This window comes from Chelmon rostratus, chromosome 21 (assembly GCF_017976325.1).
Source record: "Chelmon rostratus isolate fCheRos1 chromosome 21, fCheRos1.pri, whole genome shotgun sequence".
Taxonomy (NCBI): Eukaryota; Metazoa; Chordata; class Actinopteri; order Chaetodontiformes; family Chaetodontidae; genus Chelmon; species Chelmon rostratus.
In genome coordinates, this window is record NC_055678.1 from 20,091,907 (window position 1) to 20,114,638 (window position 22,732).

General features: G+C 43.3%; 1 protein-coding gene across 1 annotated transcript in view; it reads right to left on the reverse strand.

Annotated features, from left to right (window-relative positions):
• Window positions 1–20,815: 20,815 nt before the first annotated feature.
• The window catches only part of shisa9a (shisa family member 9a), a 45,041-nt gene continuing 43,124 nt past the window's right edge, over window positions 20,816–22,732 (reverse strand). Inside the window, exon 4 of the mRNA XM_041963254.1 lies at window positions 20,816–21,747. Within this exon, the coding sequence (XP_041819188.1) occupies window positions 20,816–21,747 (932 nt within the window). The remainder of the gene's footprint in view (window positions 21,748–22,732) is intronic.

Genomic DNA, 22,732 nt, shown 5'->3' on the forward strand with positions numbered 1-22,732 from the left:
GTTTGGAAATTTCTGCGTTTACTAGGCCAAAACCTGGCATCAGCGCTCCGACATCTGATTACACTTGTGTAAGAGTGTCAGTGTTTTGTTGTTTGGACTCTTTTGTCTGAGTGTCAGTTAGTTTTTTTTTTCCTTTTCAAATACAGCGTGACTTTGTCTCTGCTTAACATCAAGGCCTATTGAAAAGATTTCTCAGGGTATCGTCTCGACAGATTAGTCTCCTCCTTACCCTCATTGTCATAGTGACTGGCAGGACACAGTGACAACAAAATCAATTCATTTCAGGCATGAAATAAAAACCAAGAAAATGCATCTAAGCTCAGGAATGAAGCTCCACTTCACAGATTTTACACATTAAGGTCAATCTACTCGTCACAAAGCGTACCACTCAGCCTGTGACAACAGTTGTGTCATTTTTTCTTTTGCTCTGCAGCAAATTTTCTCAAGTTATAAAGAATAACCCTGATGACATCATCAGGGTTAGCTTGGCTTGGGTTTGAGACGTAACTGGCACAAACTGGAACTCAGGGTTTCTAGAGGAGTGGGTATTTTGGAGGAACGGAGGGTCTAATAAAAGACACTATTAAGTTGCACCATGGGACATGTAGGACACAGCATCGTTGGAGCTTGACCCATAAAAGAGACTAAAAGTCAGGACATCTCTGTAACTGTATTTAAAACAGTATTCAAAAATAATTTGAAATATTTGATGTTTATTATCTAAAGCGATGACAGAAAATGAGAAGTGAGAGAAAACAAAGGTCATTGCTACTTGAGTGCATCTTGTGTGCACTTGAAAATTACTTGAGAAAATGCCTTTTAGTAATACATTAGTGTATAAAGCATTTTTTATTCATATTAAGTTTTTTTTTTAACTTAAAGTGCGGCTGCTTTCCATCTTTCATAAAATAAAATAAAAGTAGCAGCCATGACCTAAGCATGTGCAAAAACTGGCATGGATTGTCTTTGGCAATGAATGACTGAGCCATGTGCAATTCCAAAAGAGAAACAATGCAGTCAGCAGCGGTCCTTATAGAAAACAATTCAAAGAGCTGTCCCATGATCACTTTATGCACTGGCAGGTTTAACAGTCTCTGTTTGGTGGTCAGCACTGCTGCTACACGCCTCAGTCGAGCAAGCAGATGCATCTTGGTCTGTCTTCAGCTCTCGGGCTGTTCTGGGGAAGCAGTCCTCTGTGCTTTAAGTCAGCCAGAGAGAAGTCCTTACATGAGAAGTCACAGTTCCCAGAGATTTGAAGTTCAGTTTTGATCAGCCCTGTGCTGCATCTGTTTCTTGAGTCTCAACATTTAATGGTCATTAGAGGAAAAATCCTCTTTACATTCGAGTGTTGCACGCTGAGCACGAATGAGACAATGCAACATGTTAATCGAGCTGGCTCTCCCTATGTTTTGGACAAGTGCCACCCACTTCTCACTGATGGATTATGTGGTATCCTGTCAAAAGTATTCATAGAGTTGGTTCATACTGTCTCTGTCATTTTGAGGGCAGCTGTCCAGGTCAGTTAAGGAGAGCTCCTCATGGATCGGTTTCAGTTTCCTTTCAGCGTTCCTCCTCGGCCAACTGAGAAGGACTTTCATGGAGTCACGAACAGGCTTAACCCACTTCCTTTTGCTTCCCATTGTTTGTTGTAGCTGTACAGTCTTTTCTTTTGTTCATTTTTATCCATATTTACAAAGGTTATCAATGTAGAAAAAAACGACGAAAAAAACACCAGACCTGTTGACCTGGTCTGTTGAATAATTCATCTTTTTGTGCTTTTGTGGGACAGCATGGACAGATAATCAGTAATTAGAGGTGTGTCTCTTTTAGCCTTCTTGCTTGCTCATAGCAACAACCTATATGATGTCTTGGCTAAAAACAAATACCTGTATGTTGTGTAGCCAGCTTGTTGTACAGATTTCGTTTACACCTGAACACAACTGCATGCCAGACTACCTCCAGATGTCATCAGACAGATGTAATCTCATTCTGGATACAGATCACATTTTAAAACCAGGTGTTAATGGGGTCTGTAAAAGAGCCGTCCAGTGTTTGGAGAATGGTGTAGAGTAGCAGTCAGAATATGGGACCAGGGAGGTCCTGTATAGGACAAATCAGTGTAGCCCAATATACGGGACGCCCGGGCTAATACAGAACAGTTGACAACCCTAGAGACTCAGCGCTGTTCAAGTGTTAAAGCACTCTTCTCATGGGGGATTGTACCTGCTCAACCCAAGTTACGTAGAACAAGAACAGGTGTTTGGGGTGCAGAGTAGGACTCAGAGTGGCACCATTCTCCCTATTACAAGTTAGTGTGTCATTATATTTTGACGCTGTTATTTTAAGGTAAAACAGTTGCATATTGTTGCTTCATGAAGAAAAAAGCTGGATGCCATCATAGCGTGCTGAACATACTGCAATCTTATTTTTCCACACCTGAAATGTACAGTACAATACAGTGAAGTCTTCCTCTCCCCTGCCACTTCCTCCTTTCTGTTTCCCTTGGCTCTCTACTTTCCAGTACACCTTTGATGTTAGATTTTGATAGAACACATTGCACTAACTTTGGAAACACATTTATATATAGCAGGAAAGTAAAAGTTCACACATCAGCTGCTTCCAGCGTTGTCTTATGAGGCTGAGACCTAAATGCCTCACAGACGTCATTTCAACATAAATTACAAAGCCGCTTTCCTCTGCCTGTACATGAAATGTTGCTAAATTAGCTGCTCTTCCTCTGTTTTCTACACAGTGAGCAGCTGACAGGTGATAATGCAAGAGGTGACCAAGCGTGAACCATGATATGAACCCATAGGAGCACAGAAATCAAGCTGCTTTGGGAACTTTAGAGCTTGCGTCACAAAAAAGTTGCCTCAATATTTTTCACTCCTGCAGTTTTTGTGCTTTTCTGTCGATAATGTGTGTATTAACGTTATTTTCTGTCAACTGCCTTTGATTAATAATACCTTTGGAAATAGCTTTGTAGCTAAGAAAATGCATATTTTAACATAAAGATATTTCCTGGATTGATCCTCTCCTCTCCATCAGCTGACCTTCCCGCTGTGATTAGAGCTTTTTGCACAGCAGCAGGAATCTGACTGATTAGAGATGACAGAGATGGCCAGTGTGACTGTGACACCGCGTCCAACAGGGTGACTAGTGAGGCACGTTGGTGACGCACAAGACGCTGCTTGCTGTGCTTGTTTATATGTATGTTTGTGGGTCAGAAAAGCGTAAATTAACATGTCCATGAGCATCTGGGTATTTAAAGAATATTTGAAGCCTATCTAGCAAGTTTGTCTGTGTTTGTGCATAAAGCCTCAGGTGCACCCTGATGTACACAGCGACTTACAGTGTTGTGTGTGTGTGTAAACGGCGCTGTCGTAGTGTGTGTATGTGGGGGCCTGGCAGGGCACACTGGGACGGTTGGAAATAAAGAGCCATCTGACAGCTCTGTGCTGAAATGCACTCTGGGAAAAGCAAAGAGGAAAGCAAGAGAGTGGCCTATTTGACAGCCAGTGCGCTGCCTGTGGTGTGCATGTGTGTGTGTGTGTGTGTTTGTGCATCCAGGTGTGTACAGCGAGCATGCATGTATTTTTGCTGTGTGTATGCATGGTGTGCATCAGGTGCAACAGTCCCTGTGTGCGCGTGTGTGTCTGTGTGTATGCAAAAGTGTGTGGGTTTGTGTGACTATATCTCTGTGTCTGTTTGCATTTTGTATGTGTGTGTGTGTGTGTGTGTGGCCCTGTAGTAATTAGGTAACAGTCTGGCCCTCAGTGATCCATTTCCTGTCAGTGAGGACAAAGAGAGACCTGCTGATGAACCATCTGGTGTCCAGGTGCATCACTGGCTTCCTCTCAGTCTCTCCTGTTAGCAGGACGTCTGTCGGCCCCGCTCACTCCTACCCCCGGGAAGATGCTTGACCCCGGGTGACAGCTCGCTCTCGTCTCCTTTGTGAAATCGATCTAATCAACGGGAATGATTAAAGTGTGGATGTTGTTGCCATTTATTTTGTTCTGGACAGCACCATTTCTCTTTGTACCCTCGGACAGAGCACTTTGTCAAGCAGAATGTGCAAGCTCACAGGCTAATTTGTTGAAGATTATTTTTCTACCTGAGGGCATCAACGTCAGCAACTGTGATGTTCACAAAATCACAACCCAGCAATTGGACTGTGACAAAAATGGGAGAGAGACCTGAAGTAAATGGATTTACAACAAATTACATGAAATAATATATTTATTTACAAAACTAACATAGAAAATATCACATCATGTGAAGGTGTACTGCATGGGTCTTGAGTAAAACAATAAAACCGACAATGAACTGCGGGTCCGTGGGTAGAAATTCAAGATTCAAGATTTCTTTATTGAGCATGACATGTCAATTAAATTTTCCCCTGAGTGGGCTGCCTCACAGCATTTCAGCATTTGGTTACTAAAGTAAAGGCGCTGTCCCTGAGGAATACCTCCAACTTATAATATCTGGAGGTCGTCCGTGTGGAAGAGGGTGGGCTGCAGGGTGGTGGGACATAACACACTGGCTACAGTCAATATCTGTGACAGGTCCCTCCCTGACTCAGCAAACAATACGAGCGCTATCTGCACAGCTAACCCAGCTAACCAGCTAATGATGGCTACAGTTAGCAGCAGTTAATGGTTAGATATCTGTCCATCGGTAAGGTTAATGCATTCCCTGTCGTAAAACTGGCCTTAGAACATTTAATGACATTTTAATGACAAGTCCAAATTATACCACTGTAGTTGACATCAAGGAAATTATTCATGACGGCGTTACAAAAGCATTTGACAGTGTAATAAAACTTAATTACTTTTTGATGTCTAGTACCATTGTGGTTGAGGTCAGAAAAAAATTTCATGACACAATTATAATGGTCTTATAAAAGCCAGTGTCAAAACCAAGCAAAACCAAAGAGCAGACAAAGTTGACATTAACACATCTGACGAGACATGACAAAAGTGTGCGACGCGTTGGTGAACACGGTGGAGCATTTAGCAGCTGTGAGGCCAGATATTTCTTGGTGGTCAGGCTCAAAACAAGAGCTGAAGGCAGAGTGCAGATTTGATTTACATTCTCCAAGACAGATGACATGATTCCAGGCAGGACTTTGCTCGTTTTTTCTGAGCATGTTGCAGGAGCGCACTCTGGAAGCTTTTTTCATACGTGCAGTAGTTGTCCCGAGACCTTCAAACAGCCATTTCTCCATAAGACTGATGGGGTTCCCCTTTAATACTCTGGTTGTTTGTCCATTTCTCCCCCCTCCAAAGCAAGAATAGATTTCTAGTGTTAGTGTGTACACAGTATTATCCCTCATGTGTTGCAAGTTAACTCTCAATATGGCTACTTTTTAAAACACGAAGGGAACTAGTAAAAAAGTAAACCTTTATTTATCTACATATGCAGAACTCAGTGACTGAATAAGAATGGCTCTTGTATATACAGACTGTAAAGCAGCCGTTGTCAGTCATCAGAAGCTTTCTGATCTTCAGCGATCACAACAAGAAGAGAACGTGTGTGGTACTCATCTGGGCTCGCATTTATGAAACAGTGTAAAGGATCCATGCTCACCATAATCACCCTCATAAATGTTGTATATAAGTGAGCAGGTTAATATTTGGTACGTTACAGTGAATCATGGCAACAACCGAGAGGATGAGGAAGAAAAGGATTCTTTCTGACATACCTCTGGAAACACAAATAGCCTCAGTACTCAGGGAAGCGAGGACTGATAATGAGGATGTGGAGTGGAACGGTGATGCTAAGGCTGTCACCGGCTTTATTTCCAGACTTTGCTAATTTACACTGTCTATGTGCAGGTGGTGAAGATGTGGTGGATGAGGTGACTGGAGGAGGCAGAGTGTGTGTGGCAGCCACCGCGATGTCTCCAGTGTGCTCTGTGCACCTGACAGCACCGTCATGGTAACTGCAGCCATTTGACACAAAAACTATACTGTATAACTCCTAAATCATACCTGGCGATATGCACTGATTATTAGACTGTTTAAAACTATTGACGCTCCGTTCTGCAATTCTTGAATGTTATTTGATGGAATCTTGGATTTCTACAACCAATGATGATTAGATAGCCTTAGTTGGTAAAAAAAATTAATTGAAATTAAAATCTTAACTTAATCTTTAATCTTTAACTGAATAAATATTGTGTTTAACCAATGAATGTCAAGTTTTGACACGTGCGTTGCCAGAGGACAGAAAGGCTTGACAGAGGACCAACATGGCAGACGAAACAGGAAGTGAAGTCAGAAACATGTCACTTTTAGAATAGAAAACAAATATACATGCAGACCTTTAACCCGGTACGGTTAACGTATAAATATTCATCAAAAAGTCAATTTGCAGACTAAATTAATGTTCAGAACCCTGGTTTTTTATGAATTGAAGAGAGTCTCCATAGAAACTCAAAACCCAAAATCTGTTCATGTAAAATAACAAAATAAGACTTCAGATATAGCAGTGTTTGTGTTTATTTAAGTTTAAATCATCAAGAAAAGAAACCTTTATCCTGACTAATCCTGACAACAATCAATAAAATAATTGCACTGATAAAAAAATAACGGCCTGCCTGCCTATGTACCTGCATGCACTCGCCCAAGCAGTCACCGAACATGACCGCAGGCTGGGCCAAAGTATTGATAAAGCTATAGCGAACACGAGTGAAGGTGAGTGAGAAAATTTGCAGTTCTGCCTCTTCCTACAACAGCTTGCACTGCTAAACTAACCAGACCGAAGAAGAAAAGGCCACAACCAAAAAGAGGTTGGATAGAGAGTCAACATCAGTGTGGCCTTTCAGGACTGAGCCTGAAAAGTGGCACCATAGATGCTGTTTTTACGTGGGACTGGTAATTATCTGGTGTGTTTTGTTTTTGGGGGGATTTGCCATGTTTACATTCATTATGATGATGTTTTCTACCGTGTGAGTGAGACATGAGGTAGCTATGTGCCACGCAGTGAGCGCTCATGTGTTCTGAGGTAGAGGGTTTAGAGGGGGACATGAAGGCAGGGGATGGTTTTTTGTTTTTTTTTTGGATGTGTTTAAAAGCTAGCTTACTCTTGCTTGTCTCGCCAGCATTAACAACCCAGCTTTAAGCTACCTCCCCTGTCTTATGTTGCCTGCCGTATGCCACATTGCACCAAAAAGCTGGTTGGGACAAAATGTCTTCGCTCCAAATGTCTTACGTCCAAAATGAAACACACACACACCTCACATGCTGCCTCTCATTTACACAAGCAAGACATTTTATGGAACAAGGGCAGAGTCTGAAGGGCTTACTTGTTCAACTACTTTACATTATATACCCTTCAAAAGAGCATGGAGAGGAGCCCAGCTTAGCATAGTGCATTTTATCCCTGAGAGCCCAGAGCCCCCTGTGTGTGTGTGTGTGTGTGTGTGTGTGTTTCAACACTCTATTATCTTGACAGAAAGAGCGAGTGTGAAGGAGAGGAAAAAGTCTCGTGGGTGATTGGCCGGTCAATCCTTTTGACAAGGGGACTCATTGAACTTTGTGTAGGGGGTAGTCCCATAATGCAAAGCCTTCTGCGTAAGATAATCTGCTGCAGGAGGGTCACGTGAGAAGAAAAAACGATGCACCCGGTGGCAGGACTCTCGTTCCGCTGCTCAGCTTTACGTTCGCTGACACGTATGACATTGACGTGTTCACAGACCGCAAGCAACAGTATAAGCCAGTTACAGTGAAGGCCAAAGGTCGATGCATTTTCTAATCGTGTGTCTGATGGGACAGATGCCAAAAAGGGAAATCAGAGCTGAGAGGAAACCGTAAGGAGGATTATTCCAACACTTGGGGTGATGATTCACAACTGCCATAAAATGTGATTTGCTGATGCCATGGAGCATGCGTCAGATGTCCATGATATACTGCAGCTTGTGTGTTTTCATGTTTTTATCTATTTTATCTATTCTTTATCTATCTTTTATCTATTCATTTGAACTGTTTTCTGCTTTTATTACTCAGTTTATTGTGTGTGTATGTTTTATAATCATTTTCTGTGGAACCTCAACGGTCTGGCTTTGACTTCTTTAAAGTCTCTTTTTGGTTGGTTTTCCTTTATTCATTCTCAATTTGCTAAGAAGCCTCCTCATCTGTAATACACCATAAAAATGTACCCTGTCTAAGATACTGCTTTGTCTAATCATCTTTCTTTTTCTGTCTTGGTCTATTGTGTATTTTTGATATTACCTCTTTGACTTACAGAACCTCAGGCATGTAGCACTGGATTCTTTATACCCTCCCTTTGCTCTTATTTTTCTCCATTTCCATTTTCTTAGCGGCCTCCTAATCTGCAATGCAGGATACAAGATGAACTGGCAAAATAGGAAAAAAAATCGAAACCAAATCTAAACAAAAATAGCTCAGCCAGGATCAAGCGCGATATATTCTATCAGGGCACATTTCTAATTTCAAACAGGCGGCATTACTATGTTATGAAGTGAAGCTCCGTTGGATCTCAGAGTTCAAACAAACAGCGTAAAAGACGACAAAGTGAGTCCCGGCGTCACTGTCAGTGGTATCCCTCCAGGCTGTACATCGCTTTCTCTTCACAGATTAGAGTCTGACTCCTCCTGCTCTGAAGCTTTGGAAGGGAATGGCTCATTTTCACAGACGCTGATTTTCACTGCCCTGGGCCACGAGGGGAACATATGCAATTTCTGGAAAACTGAATGCTGTTTTGACTACGTAACTGATTTGCTGCGCAGTGAAATATAATGTATAAAACGACCGAAATGTTTAAATGCAAGATTTATTCTTGACCCTCTCTTACATGCCCACACACACACACACACACACACAAACACGTACATAGTTCAAGGCAAGTATTTGATGCCACCTACCAATAACCCTCAATCTCTGCTCCATTTAAATTCCTTACGTGGGATTGGCTACAAATCCAGAAGGAATCAAATATTTAATCATGCAGATCTATTAAATCCAGGCACACTGTATGCTGTCCTTGAGAAACCCACGTATCAAACTCCAATGACCATTGAAGAAACCAAATTTCACTCATGTTTTGTGTGTATAATTCAGTGCAAAGCCATATATCCATGTTGATTCATAGGAAAGTCTCCTTAATTCATATCTCCACCATCACTGACCGTGATGGCTGATTCATCATCATAAACACATCAATCAAAAGTTTTAATCTGACCACAGCAAATAATTATGACTCCAAGTTCACAAGTACAGAAAAGCAGGGTAGGGTGGGTCATCCCTTCAGCATGGTGGGAATCGTAATTTAGCGGCCTGGGGACCGTTCAGGTGGGTGATGGGCAGAGATGTGCTGGGACAAAAATTCAGCCAACCCACAAACCCACCCACAATTGTCCACTACATGCTAATGCCCTCCTCCCTGCTTGTACATTCTTTGTCCTCCACAAGTTTGGAAAACGTAAGCTCTGCTTCTCTCTCATCATAAGATATTCAGGGCTGCGCTGCTATTATTAATATTATATATATGATCTGTGATTTTTCCCACTCTGCCTCCTCCTTGTGATGGGGTGAGAACTCCAACAGCCAGCTTCCCCCGAGGGTCCACCTCACCCAGGATAAGTGATATAACTAGAAAAGACTGAAAAAAGAAAGAAATTAGAAACACAATAACGTAAAACAGCTGATGGGGGCTGGACCCAATACCAGCACTCGAGGGTGTGTCATGTCAACCTTGTCAAGTCACCTGTTGTGTTGTGCTCTGTCTTGTTTCCACACTGTGGATGATAATGTAGACTAAATGATCATTGTTGAGGCCCTGCCACATAATAATCTATCTGCAAAACTTCAGTCATGTTTTCACAAACACCAAAGTAGTGAAACCACCCTTTCTAGAGACTGCTCTGTTCTTATTTTACTAAATAAGCTTTTCATACAGTATATCATGACATCCACTTTAACAGTCTTCAGCAGTGGCTTGACATATCTCACACAGCCCTGGAATAACTGATAAAAATCAGTCATTTTCAGGGCCAGTCTTGTTTTCCTTGTAAATTCCTTGGTGACATTATATGGAGACATGGTGTTGCATCACGCCATGAAGCGTCCCTTCAGATCTGTCCTGTCTGCTAAATGTCTCGTAGATATGAAACATTAGATGTCTGCAAATTTTCCTTTAAGTTCTGAAGAACCAGAGGATCTTAGCCATGGGCCTGAAAACCTGTTTAACCCAGAGAAACAAGCTGGAGATGAATGAATAAATAAACAAATGAAATAATGACTTAACCTTGATTCACACTGGCCTGAATACACACAAAGGAGAGGTGGTCTAAACTGAGCTAAACCACATTGACCATGACCAGAACTGACCTTAACTGATCCTCGTAACTGTGAGGAAAACTCAACACGCACCAACCGAGGTGATCACTGAACCAAAACCAAAGCTTTAAAGGAATATTGACACAACTAATGACAATTTGTTCTGGTTTGAAGGGCTAACAACATCAAGTTTTGTGATGAAAAACAGCGTATTCTTATTTGAATAAATGTTGACAAGTATATCTGCGAGCGAGTCCAGCCCTGTTTTTAATGTCTAAAAATATATATCCAAGATTCAGCCAGTTTTGAGGTTTTAAGACGCAGAATTTGTCCAACATGCCGTTTGTTGTCTCGCGACTGGACCGCTGCAATGATCTCTCAACAGGTGTGAACCTGACATCACTCAACAGCCTCCAACTCCTCCCAAGTCCAACTTCACCCAAAAACAGGAAACGAAAACATATATTTGGCGAGACTGACGAAAAGACTTGGGACGACAAAAACAACTACCAAAAAACGGATGACGGTGATGACGATGATGATGCCCCTGAAGGTTGAAGTCGAGATCGGTGCCAGATGGCTTAAAAACACAGAGAAAGCTCTTGTTGTGCAGTTCCGCCCTGCTGAGCAGGATTCGGGACGGTGGAGAGGGATTGGCAGGGGAGTGGGAGGAAAAGCAGGTTTGCTTTGTTGTTAGCTAAATTCCCTGGACTGTTTCCTCGCTGCCAATAGCGCTGGCAGCCTGAGTAATTAGTGTAAACTCACATTGTGCAAATGCGGGTGTCTGTTGTGGTGTGCGCTCGGACGGGTGTGAAAGCAACATTTGTGTGCAGTTAAAAGGTTGTTTTTTGTTGTTTTTTTTTTACTTGCATGTACGGTTCATTTGAAGGTGAATAAAAAAACCAACAGCAATATTTACAACTGAAACACCAGGTTTGATTTTGTCTGGCAGTGATCCTCCGTCTGAAGCTCAAGGACACATTAACTCTCTGGCTTCAGCTCGGCATGTGTGGAGAGAAACAGCAGGGTAAAGAGGTATGAAAGAAGGAGAGTTACTGAAGAAGATGAAGACCTCGCTAATGTTTTTATGGTTGGATAGGTGCTGATTTCAATATAGTGACTTTGTAGACTGTGGCACATTTCATCTACTCTGCGACCGTTATCTCTGAAGTTATTAATGAAAGGCGTGTTGCCAAAAGTAATCTGAGAAACTCCAAGAAGTGATGATAAAAGAACTACATGCCAGAAAGTGTAAAGGTGGTGTAAGGTGAGCACTAAAATAAGGATGAGGCAATATCTGTAATTACATGACTTATTTTGGGAAATGTAGAGAAACTTATTTTAACTTCCATTATAATCCCAAATCCTGTGAAAGACTGCCCAAAATGAGTTACGGCAACAGCAAGTGTGCTTTATTAGTGCAGATCCACACCTCTGGTAGTAGCAAACACTCCTTGAGCTTTGCTTTTGCTTTGTTATGATAAAGAAGAACGTCAATTCATGCCATAAGCAGTTTGTTTTCATGCTGGGCACAGTGAGAGAAAATGATGAACAATCATTGTCAGTGCTGAACTCTCTGACAAATCCGTTGTGTTTTCTGTTGCTGCTTCACAATAAAACCCGCCGCATGTTTTCCCAGTTCAGGTAGGCAGTTAAAATCCCATGTGGGACCGGCGGACCCCACCACTAACAATGAAAACGGCTCCATAGAGGGGTTAATTAGGGAATTACTGAATGTAAAAACGCTGCATGGCTGTTGCAGGGATTCTAACTTTAATGTCTCTCTTGTGCACATTGCCATCTGTCAAACGCTCACTGGGACAAAAATAGAGAAATAGGTGCTAATTCATCAGCATGTAACAGACAGGAAAAGGAAAAATAGATTTGAAATGAGTTTGAATGGACATCTGTGAGACATGTAGGCGTCAACCTGAAAAAACAAAGCAGGAAGCTGCTGCTCATGAATGCCACTTTACTCTGCTGCTATATATAAATGTTTTTCCAGAGTTAGTCCAATCCACTTTATCAACATCTACTTAACATCAAACGTTTACTGGGAAGTAGAGAGCTAAGGGATGCAGAGGAGGAAAGAGAGAGAAGAGAGAGGAAGAGGAGGGGGGGGGCATTGCTGAAGGACTGTCTCCTCCTGAGGTCAAAAGGACAAAGAAAAGAGAATAAAAAGAGACATGAAAGTAAGGCAAAGAGAGGAGCGTTTTTACAGAAGTCATCTTTTATTGCCACGTAAGAAAGTCGTATATAGAACAATGGTGATATACTGTCAGATGGCAAATCAACAACAAAGGAAGAACAAAAATATCCCTGTCATCCCTCCCCAAAATAAGGTTAACAGACAGATTCATAGCAACACTATGGTAATATATTTCTCGGACGAAACGTCTGCTATATCTCTTTTTCTAACAATATTTGAATAGTACCAAAATACAGCTTTTTCATAACTTAATTTCACAAATTATAAAGTCAGTAAACAGTAAAAGGACAATGGGGCATCACGGTGCATATTATAAGCTACTGTGCAAACAATAGCGGGAGATGGGCTCTACCATAGAAAATATGCTTTACTAGTCACGCATAAATGCAGTGTTGGGGCCATATGTATCCATATACACATATGCATAAATACCACAAACTGGTCTGGACATCAAAAATAGAAAATTGGATCTCATATAATTTTGTACGTAATGCATGATTAACACCAAAATGAGTTAATCAGTGAGTTTTTCTATAAAAGGATATGATTGCTAACGGATGGTAGCCATATCGCAAATAGCTTATTGATTCTTCAAAGGTAATGAAATATCCCTCGGCTCTGGACCGCAGCAGAGGTCTTACAGGATTTTTCACATCCGCTGTGATTGATATCCTTCCGTTAATCTAACAGCAACTATATTTCATATAGGTTTATGATAAAAATCATACATATAAAGAACACCATAGGAGCAAACCCTTTTAGAACAGATGTTGAGCATTACTGGACAACAAACACTGCATCTCCTCTGTCTCTGTGTGCATAAGTAGACAGCTCCAGATTGGTGAGAACATTGCGCATAAAGACTGATGCTATGCAAAGTCGTAAACATAGCTGACGCGAACCCCTTAGATAATATAGTGATATACCGATTTGTTGACCATACAGATGCTGCTCTTCATAGGCTGCGTGTTCACAGCTCTATCGAGTCCAGCAAACGGCAGCGGTAAAGGATAGAAAAGCAAAGAGTGGAGGAATATCTGGTAAAAATGTAGCTTGTGTTTGAGCCCTTTAGTGTCAGCCCCGATGTACTGTACATATCCCGCTTTCTGATCATGAAAACGCTGCTCCTCTCTCTCTTTCATGAAGAGAGTATACTAAAGAGGATGCTGCATTTGATCTGTAGCGATTGAGGGGGAAAAAAAGCCTTTCTTCACTACCTTCCCACCAGGAAATGAATATTTACAGACTGCTGCATTGTCTTGATTCAGACTGACGTTAACAGTCGATGCTTCACATCTTTAGCTTAAACGGGAAACAAAGCGTAAAGAAAAACTCAACCCTTCAGCTGACAAATACACGTTCCGGCGTATTTTATTAAAGGCCAGCCTGTCTGGAGGAATCAATCATTGTTTTGGAAATCTACTGAGCTGCTGCATTCATGATCAATGCAAGTCTACATGTCTGTAATGATACTGTAACAACATGAAATCACTGGACAGAGGACTGTGTGCGTGTGTGTGTGTGTGTGTGTGTGTGTGTGCGCGAGCCAGCGCTCATCTCTGGTTCACGGCTTTCCAAATGGAGCTGTTAGCGCTCACGTGCCGTGCACCGCAATATCAATAATTCAGAGCTTCCTCCCTATCAACTGTTGACATTAAGTCCCTTTTCTGTCTTTGTGCGCCACTGTGGACTGAGTCCCCGTCGCAGCACCGAAGCTCCTCTCCACATTTCTCTGGGATTCTGTGATTAAAGGCCGCAGTGAGGACTCCCAAAGCCCCCCTGGCCACTGGTCCCAGTACAGCTCCTTTTCCATCTCTTATTGAGTATTTCTTGTAGATACTGGTTTTCTCCTGGCGGCTGGCTGCTCTGCTAAACACGAGAGCTTGATTTCAGCACAACGTGTCCAGTGGGTTTGCTTTTTTCGTATCTCTTTCTCTACTAAACCAAAGAGAACTTGGACCACAATCCCCATTTTCACATCCCATTCACGCCTCCTGTAAATGCCTCTCCTCTGTCACCTGCCTCTTTCTGTCTCTCAGCGAAGCTTGTGTGGGCTAGAGGGACCGTAACCTTTTGTGATTCTCAGTTTTGTCATTTCTAGTACTTCTACTCGATGTGTGTTTTGTGAGTGGGTAGGTCGGTGAGTTTGTTGGGTGTTTGCCTTCCACTCTTGTTTCGAGACATTTCATTAAATCTCTCTCTCTCGCCTGCCGCTCTTCGCCATTTGCTTTTCTTTGCGCCCTTATTGTGACACGCTGCGAGACTGTGAGAGCAAGACTCCAAACACTAGTGCAAGGGCACGTCAGAAAGGAGCACAGTGGTGGTTACATCGCTTTAAGAGGTGAGTCATGTAGCGTAATGGCTCAGGTGATGCAGGGCTAAATAGTTCTGGGTTCATATCCCAGGCGGAGCACAGCTGGCAGTGTTTGGCGGGTGGGAAGACAGTCAGGGATCACTGTTGCCGCAGTAGCGACTCACACTGGGTGAAACGGTTGTCTGTCCACTGGAGGACACATATGACCGTCCACAGGACAACAGAAGGGGTCAGCGGTGACGAGGAAAACAGCATTGCAGTGCCATGCCAGTTTAGGAAAGAAAAGCAGAAAAATACAGAGTAAAACAAACAAAAAAGATGTAGCGTCACATTGACAAGCTGCATGTAGCTCAAGCCAGCTTGGTGTTACCAAGGTAGCTCGTCTGCAGTGCTTCATAGCAAAGTATTTCAAAGGGACAAAAGAGGAAGAAGATCCAAGGCTGGTGAGTTCTCTGAACAGAGCGATTCAATTCAATTAAACGTGATTGAATGAAAAGACTGGAGAGCTGCGTCTCACTTAAATCTGTTCTGGCCCCACTTGGTGATCTGTATTGAAAAGACTGATGTAAATTCAGTCAAAATACTGCATCAGTGAAAACCACGAAATAATATTAGTGATTAACTTTAGGTCATAAGGCCAAAGCATATTCAGCCGAAGCGTTAATACCACACAACTTTAGGCCACGTGCTCGGCTGGCCTGATTCTCGCTCCTGCCTCTGCGAACCATTACACCCTCTGACTCGCCCATAATTAGGCCAGTTGCTCCTCCACTCTTCCTTTGACTTCCATTTAGACAGGAAGAAAAGAACAGCGATGAAAAGCATTCGAGCTGCGGCAGGCGGCGCACCAACAGAAGGAATTCACACTGAGTGGTCATCTCTGGATTTTGAACTCGCTCGGCAGTGTCAAGGTAGAGAGTAAGACACGAAGAGGTGAAGGTGATCGCTGGCATTATACTGCAAGACGTCAGTTACTACAGAGCGGCAAGCTGGGTGAGAGGATTTCTGTTCACCAGTCGCCTGATTAACTTAAAGGCCTGGTCACTCTAGAAAGTCTAAATCATTCATGTGTCTTCCTGAAATGTGTGGTTCTGCAAGTTTGGTGACATAATGACGCCTCGCACGAACGCTAGTGTTAGTCAATAGCTCTCCAGGCTTCTTGCTGTTTTGTTTGTACTGGGCCATCTACTCCCTCCTGGCATTTCCTTCACTGGATTGTACATCAGAACAAAGGGCTGCTGAAGGGGAAAGGCTTGTTCGCAAGCTCGCTGGCTCCCATTTCAAACTGTCTGCAGCCTGGGCATCTGTGATGGAGCAGTTTATAGTGCGACAGAGGAGGTTAAATAAAAGCGGATGGCGCCGCACAGCTAATAAGCGACGATAGCTTAGCTTTTAGGGCTTGCTATTGATCAGCAGCTCAAATTCACGCTGCAGAGTTCACCACAGTTGAACTCAACCGAAAAAAAATGTGTGGATTTACTTTTCTTCCGGGAGCAAATCCATTCCTCACAGGAAAGCCAAATTAACCGATTTCAAACGCCGGTGTGACCAAGCTATTGCAAAATCATTTTTTCATTCCATACCCTGTTGATGACAGCTTATGTTTTTCTTTTGAAAATAAGCGTGAGTCTGAAAGAAGAGTAGAAAGTATGGGTAGTTGGCATAAACAGAAGCTATAGATCCTCAAGCTCCATCAATAGAAAATGACCCAAAGACTGAAAGCTGATTGATTGATTGCTCTGGAAGGAAGCAACTATCTGTGATCTTTTCCTTCAGATTACAAAAGCACTCTAAGACGAGAAGGAATAATGAGAAACAATGCCCATTGGCGTTTTTTCTTTGGAACTGGTGGGTTCTTGCAGTTGAATATGATCCACTGAATGTACTGTGTAATAAGTACAAGCAGTACATATTATCACCAAATTGTGTTGTCACAATTGAGAAAAACAAGATTGCATGTTCAATAAATGATGAGCACTCGGTGTTGCAGAGCTCCTGCTGGCTCCGTCGCTGAGCTGGCTGTGCTGAGCCTGCGGACTACCTGTGTCCTTTTGTCTCCGCTGTGGCATTTTTTGTCTGACTGCCTCGTCTGATGAAAAATGTCAGACATGACTGCCTCCTGAACCCGCTCATCTGTGGCTCTGACCCTATCAGCTGTGACGCAGCCGGCGCAGCCAATTCCAGCGAGGGAGGAGAGCTTTTTGTGTACCAACTGTTTCCGCTGCCCTGCCTGCTTACCGTTGTTCCAGTGGCTGCTTTTGCAGAGCTGAATGAGCCTTAAGCATGGAGCAGTGCAGGGTGGCAAGGCGGGTTCATATTTCCACATCCCCGCCTTACTGGATTAAGTCAACTGGGTCCGATAATGCACATCCTGAGCAAACATTGACCTGCTTCTCAACTCTGTTACAAACAAAACCACCAGCTGTCAAGAAAAGGAAGAAATAAATACAAGAAGTGGGGAAAAAAACAACAAAATTTGCAAAGGATTCTCATCGGACGCAGGCAGGTTTATGGGATTGTGAACTCCATTTATATATGGTTCACTTTGTTTGGTTGGTTTGTTTGTGTTCTGACTTCTTCAGAGACAATAATCATATGCCAAAGTTGGATACACACACACACACACACACACACGCAGACATACAAAAAGTTATAAAGAGTGAAATGTGCGCAGTGTTCAAGAGGACACACAGTGGTACAAATTAGCAAACTGAATTACATCTTTTGGCACACAGAATCAATCACCTGCAAGAACAATGCACAGGAGGAAACCAATCATGCCTTTCAAGATGGGGGAGAATTGTTATTATTCACCGTCTCATCATGACTGTACCGCACTGTCACAGAAAAGGTTCATCACATTTGTTTCTCGCAGGTATTTCTGCTCTGAAGGTCTTTCCGTTCAGACATGGAGGGGAGCGAAGAGGAAGAAAAAAAGGGTGAAAAGAAGCGAAGAAGGAGAAAAGGATGGAAAGAAAGATTAAGAGAGAAAGGCTATGTATATCTTTATATATAAAAAGCATAATATCAGTTATCGCTACAAAGGGCCAAGGTCTGGAGTTTCACAGTCTTTCATGTACAACAGGCGCAGTAACAGTACTGACTCTTTGTCTCCCTGCTGCGATGACGCCTGCCGCTCGGCACTGTGGGAGCAGAAGGAAAGCAGGGTCCACCCTGTAATGTTTTCTGTGTGTGCATGCGTGTGCGCGTGTGAGTGTGTTAGGTGTCGAGGTGACACATTTGTAAAGCTCTGATGGCTTCTTAAATCCTGTTCCATTGCCTTCAATTTTCTCTCACATTTCCAGTCACGTGACCCTACAGGCAGCAGGGGTCCCACAGCGTGAGGCAAAAACATCCCCTCCTGCAGATCCCCTTATCTTATGCTCAACTGCTTGTTTCATCTCTCTTTTGATTTAAATGCTGTAGTATAACCCCCCCCCCCATTGCACCTCAGATCTACATGCAGTCTGGATACACGGTGTACCCAAACTGCGTGTGGCTCTGCTGGAGCTTCCAGTAAAATGTGTCTTTTTGTCTCTGCAGATCGTCATGTGCACCTCTTCCTCTCATATTTACATGCTTTACAACTGACAATCAACACCTTTTTTTTATTATTTATTTTCTTTTTTTTGCTTGTTCTCTATCCACAAATGTCCCGACAATCTGTCCTTGTTAGCGTGATGCTGCCCATCGCCCTTTTCGCTCGGGCTTCGTTTGGATCTGCACACAAATTTCCTCCAGAGATGGTTTAAGCAATCCGATCATAATCCGTCCTCGCTGTGTTTTGGGTGCGTTCATATCTTCACATTAATGTGGGTACGCATTGTCGGATTAAAATCTGATCACCTAGAAATGCATCTTAATCGAAAGGGTCTTAGAGGTGGAAGCAGCACTTTAGATAACAAGGTCAAAGTGATAACTGTGGCTGCAGCTGCTAATAAGTCTCACATCATTACAAAACAAGCAAATAGGCTCAGAGAAGCCCTTAGAAGATTTGGCCTATTTGTCAGACTTATGGATTTATTTTTATGTTTGAGTCATGTAACCCAGATAGCTTTTTTTTTCTCTGCTCCTTGTGATGTTTTTTTTCAGCTGGGGCTTGAGTACAGTGAGTGATCTAATCAAGCCTAGTTTCTTGTGTCTTCCATTACAAGCAAGAAAATGTGGTATTTTTATTCCTGTTATACCCACTTTTCTCAGAAGTTTCTGCTTTTCTCTGAAACTAGAGAAATATGCAAAATCTGTGCAGAAATACAGTGTTGAGAAGCCAAAGCGTACATTTGGCCCCCCTAATGAAATAAGTTACCATATAGATGCCCAATTAACCCATATTTTATGTGTATTGTCTGTGTCCATACATACATTAAACATATTTTTCATTTAATTTCAAGGCCATTCCTGACCACAGCTACATTAAAACTGCTTTACTTACTGCACTTTTTATTTATTCTTTTAAAGAAACAGTTTGACATTTTGTTAAGACTGCAGGAAATCACTGCGAGTGAGTAACAGTTCAGAAAATAAATGTAATGTAAATGTAAAGCTGAAAATGTATTGTTCATTGATGCACTGATGGACAGAACCAGGCTAGCTGTTTCCCCATTTGCAGCCATTGTGCTAAGCTAAACTAACAAACTGCTGGTGGTAGCTTTGCATTTAACATGCAGACTTTTACAAATTGTATCAATATTCGAATCAAGGAAGCAAAAACACACATTTCCCAAAATGTCAAACTATTCCTTTAAGTGTAACTCTTCTGTGAATATCTTTATAATTTAAAGTATTTATGTATAAGGTGGGTCATTCTGACTTAGCTGCCATTTAAATTACATTTTTCAGGGGGGTTAATTCGAGAGTACATAGCGTGTGAGTACTGTGATGGGCGAAATTCACTGTCAAGAATCCAGTTTTGGTGAAACAGTCAACAGAGTTGTTTGCAAACTGTCAAATTTAAAGAAAAATATACAGAAATGAAACATTATCATCCATCTGTAATGTATTCTAAAATTATTGGTATGAATCTTTAAAATCCCAAACCTTGGTATGCAGTATGTCTACAATACATGTTTCTGTGTGTGAAAACATGTGCATGAATGTGTGTGTCTGTGTGTATGAGAATCATGCTCCGAGAAGCCTCTGCTTGCTGCAGCATCATCCAGATGCTGCCTCCCTGCCTCCTTATCCCTCCTCTGGGCCAGCTGTCACCACACAGACGAGATCAGACCAATACAATGCCGGTGTGACAGCCTCCATTCTCTGTCGTGGAGCCTCGTCTAATAGGGCGACCTTCAGCTGCGGAGCTTATGAAGGCGCTTCTGAATAGCCACAGTACAAAGCCCTGCATGTCTGCAGTCCAAAGCCCAGCGCCCTCATCATGTGTGTCTGTTGCAAAGCCCTCAGGAGATATGGGGGTGAATCATATGCGAGTGTCATTTCTTCCAAACCATTCAGCGCTATGTTGGGCAAAATGAGCAAAACTCTCGTTGCGAGGTTTGTGGAGAAACTTGCTGTATTTCTTCTTTGCCACGATGCTTCGGCGCTCTACACTATTGCTTCTCAGGTTTGGTTTGTAAAGCCGATCCATGTTATTATCAGAAGTTTCCCACTTTATCATCTGCGTGTAGTTGCACTGTAAGACTCAGATATTTGCGTCATTACCGAGTAGATATTAGCTGTGAGACCACAAGTGTACAGACATCCCTGCTCCGTAGGCTGTTTGAAGTTATGGTTTCAGACGCCACCACGTTGGACGCCATCCTCTTTACAACAAGGGTCCGTTCGGTGATTTGATTGGTGAACTCCGTTTGTGAAACGAGGACCACTCAGAGACAGCGTCACTGTCCCACCACACTAGTTTACCAAAGAGCCACACAAACACACACATAGATCTGCACCTCTGACCAACCCAGGAGTCGGTGTCTCAACTCATGACATCGCTTGTGCCACCACTCCACATGCATCCTTCCCCCCGTTTCTCCCTTTCTTCCTCTCTCACACAGTCACCTCTGTCTTGCTGTTGGTCACAAAGTAGGGCTGTGTGGGGAGGAAGTGTTGGCTGTGGCTGTGGCCTCTGGTGCTGTGGAGCTGGTTGGGCTCCAGAACGGTACACTGAGGCCTCTTGTGCCCGTAGGTCTTCCTCCGGCCCACCGTCTCAGTCCCATCCCAGCCCTTCAGCCCCAGCCCCATTGCATGCCCAGCCGCGATTGTGTTGGAACTGTATGCCAATGGGCGGCCCATTGTTGCCGAGCTGGGGCCAATGGCGGTCTCTGCGGCCCTGGAGATGCCCAGGGACGTGCCACCTGGCATTGTCCCTGCCATGTGTGCCAGGGAGGTGGCCCCGAGTCCTGGCGGCTTGCTACTGTGGCTGTGACCATGAGTGTGAGAGCTGTGAGAGCTGTGAGAGGTATGGGCAATGTGGCCATGGCTGCCTTTGAGTTTGTGGCCATTCGGCTTTAGTCCCCCACCTCCGCCGCCACCGGCTATGTGCCTTTCTGTTGGCAGGGTTGAGACGGAGGAGATGCTGGGCATCTCAGTGACATAGGTGGCGACTGGCTCAGGAGTCAGTGGACCCAGGGAGGTCATGGGGGTCATGGAGGACATCGGAGTGAGGGAGGTCATGGGTGTCATAGAGGTCATGGGTGTCATAGAAGTCATGGGTGTCATAGAAGTCATGGGCATCATGGAGGTCATTGGAGTCATGGAGGTCATTGGAGTCATGGAGGTCATCTGGGTGATGGTGGGGTTCATGGGATTGGAGGTCATTGGGTTAGAAGCCATGGGGTTGGTTGTCATTGGAGGGGTCATCGACGACATGTTGCCCATGGAGGGTCTGGAGTTCCCCATGGGCTGGAGAGGAAGCCCGCCTTTTGCTGGCAGCTCCACCATCAGCCGACGCTTGTAGATTTCACCGTTGTACTTGGCAGCTGACAGAAGAGGGAGAGAGAAAAAAACCTAATGAAAATGTTAAGTGGACATGAAAGAGCTGCTAAAGCACACAGGGGAAATCTTTGGTTAAATGTTCAAATCTAAATGAATTCTTCCTCCAATTTGGCTGTTTCCTCTTTTAGACTGTCACTTGTGAAAAACAATATCCTCCGCTCATGTGTTTTGCCACTGTGGAGCAGAAAAAAAAAAAAAATATGGAGTGACTCATAAAATAAGACTTTCAGCAGTTTGCAGATCAGCTGCAAACCAAGACATGCACATGTGAGAGCATGCACACATAGGCAGGAGTTTGGATAGAAAACATCCCATCTCTTCACACTCCCACAATCTGAAAAGGTCGTATAACAAATCCCATATACTTTAACTCTGTTAGTCAGCCTGTCCTCATCTAACTGACCAAGCAGGTTGTTCGGGCTCCTGTAAACGCCTGCATATAGAGGCCTGTCGTGCCACTGGAGGAGTTAGATCAAAAGGAGAGCCAGAATGTCTCCTCCACCTCACCTCTTCCTCCTTTATGAAGCCAAGAAAGAAAAAAAAATCATCTCATTTCTGTGCTGCGAAGGTGTTCACTGTGATAGAAAGATTAACAATATCTGGGCGGAAGATGTGAGACCTATGCAGCATGCACTGTGGTGGTCAGTTTTTCAAAGGTGGTACACATTTTTTCCCCTTTCGTAATAAAGAGAAGATCACAAGAAGTCTGCGTTGACTGCCCTTTCAAGGCAGGAAATTAAGCGCAATTGCAGAGGTAGAATGCTATCTGATACAGAGTTATGGATCTGGCTTACGCAGCATTCGACATGTTTCGGTTAGGACAGAAGGTTTGCAGAAAAAACACTGCAACATGCACTGTAGTGGCCATTTTTCCAACACTGCACCATGTCCCTTACACGTGTTGCCGTCTGCAGCTCCAAACATTGAGCAACATGATGCAATCTCCCATTCCACATGTAGTAAAGCGGA